General features: G+C 53.8%; 1 protein-coding gene across 1 annotated transcript; it reads left to right on the top strand.

Moving 5' to 3' along the window:
• Positions 1-380: 380 nt before the first annotated feature.
• On the top strand, positions 381-1,331 carry C4H6orf226 (chromosome 4 C6orf226 homolog). The gene has a single exon (XM_032899437.1). It carries the CDS (start codon positions 579-581, stop codon positions 903-905), a length of 327 nt encoding a protein of 108 aa, XP_032755328.1. The 5' UTR covers positions 381-578; the 3' UTR covers positions 906-1,331.
• Positions 1,332-1,555: the final 224 nt, after the last annotated feature.

Raw genomic sequence — 1,555 nt, 5'->3', positions numbered from 1 at the left:
GTTTTGATAACTTCAGAAATCAGAACATCCGAGCTGGGAGGTGTAGCGCGGCAGACACTGTGGGAGACGATGAATCCTTGCCTCAAAACCAAACCGGACAACCAAGTCCCAAACAACAGCACCCCTCCCCCACCTCCGCCCAGGGATTGGATCCTTAGTACCACAATTAACAGATGTGAAGAGCGGCATGCTTGGGGAAAGCGAACAATCAGTCTGGACCTTAGTGCCAAACTTAATCTCAAAAACAAAGACCGTCTTGCGCACATTCTGCGTGCGCATGCAAGTGCCGAAGGGAGGTGCTTTTTTACAGCCTCGCCTCCTCACACTTGTCTCAGTGGGTGCAAAACCTTTTGGCTCGTTCATTGCCCCCACACCCCAAATATATTTCACGTTGCAGAATGAGACCTGGAGGTTAACGGAGGCTTCAGCTTCTGCACAAATAGCTCGGGTTCTGGGGGTCTACCCTGGGCTCCTTGATATGGTGTGAGGCCTCCCCTCTCCTTTCCATTAAGGTGGTTGCTCCCACGCCACCCGGAAGTGCTTGTGGCCCGGTTCCGGGAGTGAGCTGGTGGCAGGACATGGACGTGCCTGGCGGTGTCTGCAGCCGGAGCGGAGCACTTTCGTCTGCGGATCCGGCTCCTGCCTCGGTGCCCCTGGCGGAGCTCCTGCATCTGGTCCAGAAGGGCCAGGAGCTCCCAGGCCTGGAGAAACGCCACATCACTGCGACCCACGGTGAACCCACGGTGTCTCTGCTCCCACGGAAGTCCAAGCCCTGGGAAGACGCGGGCTCAGCCGCCTTATCCCGCACTGCCGCCCTAGACTCGAGGACGCAGCCTTCGACCATCGAGGAGCCGGCCCGGGGCAGCCCAGCCGCCCAACTCCATGGAGGCCCAAGGGATTCCTGAGGCTCGAGGTGTTTCCGCAACTGAGATCCGGAGGGCGTGACAGGATCCTACACGAACTTGAGAGTCTGGACACATGCCACCTTTACTCATCTTTCTGCATCTGCCACGATCTGTCTCAAGCAGACCCAGTATTCCTGGGGGATTCAGTGTTGCCCAGTAATTTTGGTTTTGGACGGTGAACCTCAACTTTATACTGTGTTCTAGTCCATTTGTGTAACTGAAACAAGTTTCCCTAGTCACAGTAACAGAGCACGACCTCCTGGGTCAGCTTATTCTAATAATACTGATAAAGTGAAACATATCTAAAAAGCGTTGGGGATTTAGCTCAGTGGTAGAGCGCTTGCCTAGCAAGCACAAGGCCCTGGGTTCGGTCCCCAGCTCCGAAAAAAAGAAAAGAAAAAAATAAAAAGCATTTCTAATTTTGCAGTCGTTTGGGTTTGATGAAAAAGTTACTTCCCGGAATGATGCATAGAACTCCTGTATCACGGAGGCGTGGGGGCGGAGTTGAGGGCTCAGTGGTTAAGAGCACTGACTGCCATCTCCTGATAGAGCCTGACAAATACAGAGGCAAATGCTCACAGGCAACCACTGGACAGAACAGGGTCTCCAGTGGACGGAAGGAGCTGAAGGGATTTACAACCCCATAAAAA

The sequence above is a fragment of the Rattus rattus genome, chromosome 4 (assembly GCF_011064425.1).
Source record: "Rattus rattus isolate New Zealand chromosome 4, Rrattus_CSIRO_v1, whole genome shotgun sequence".
NCBI lineage: Eukaryota > Metazoa > Chordata > Mammalia > Rodentia > Muridae > Rattus > Rattus rattus.
Note: the sequence above shows the minus strand (reverse complement) of the source record. Positions and strands in the feature narration are given on the sequence as shown.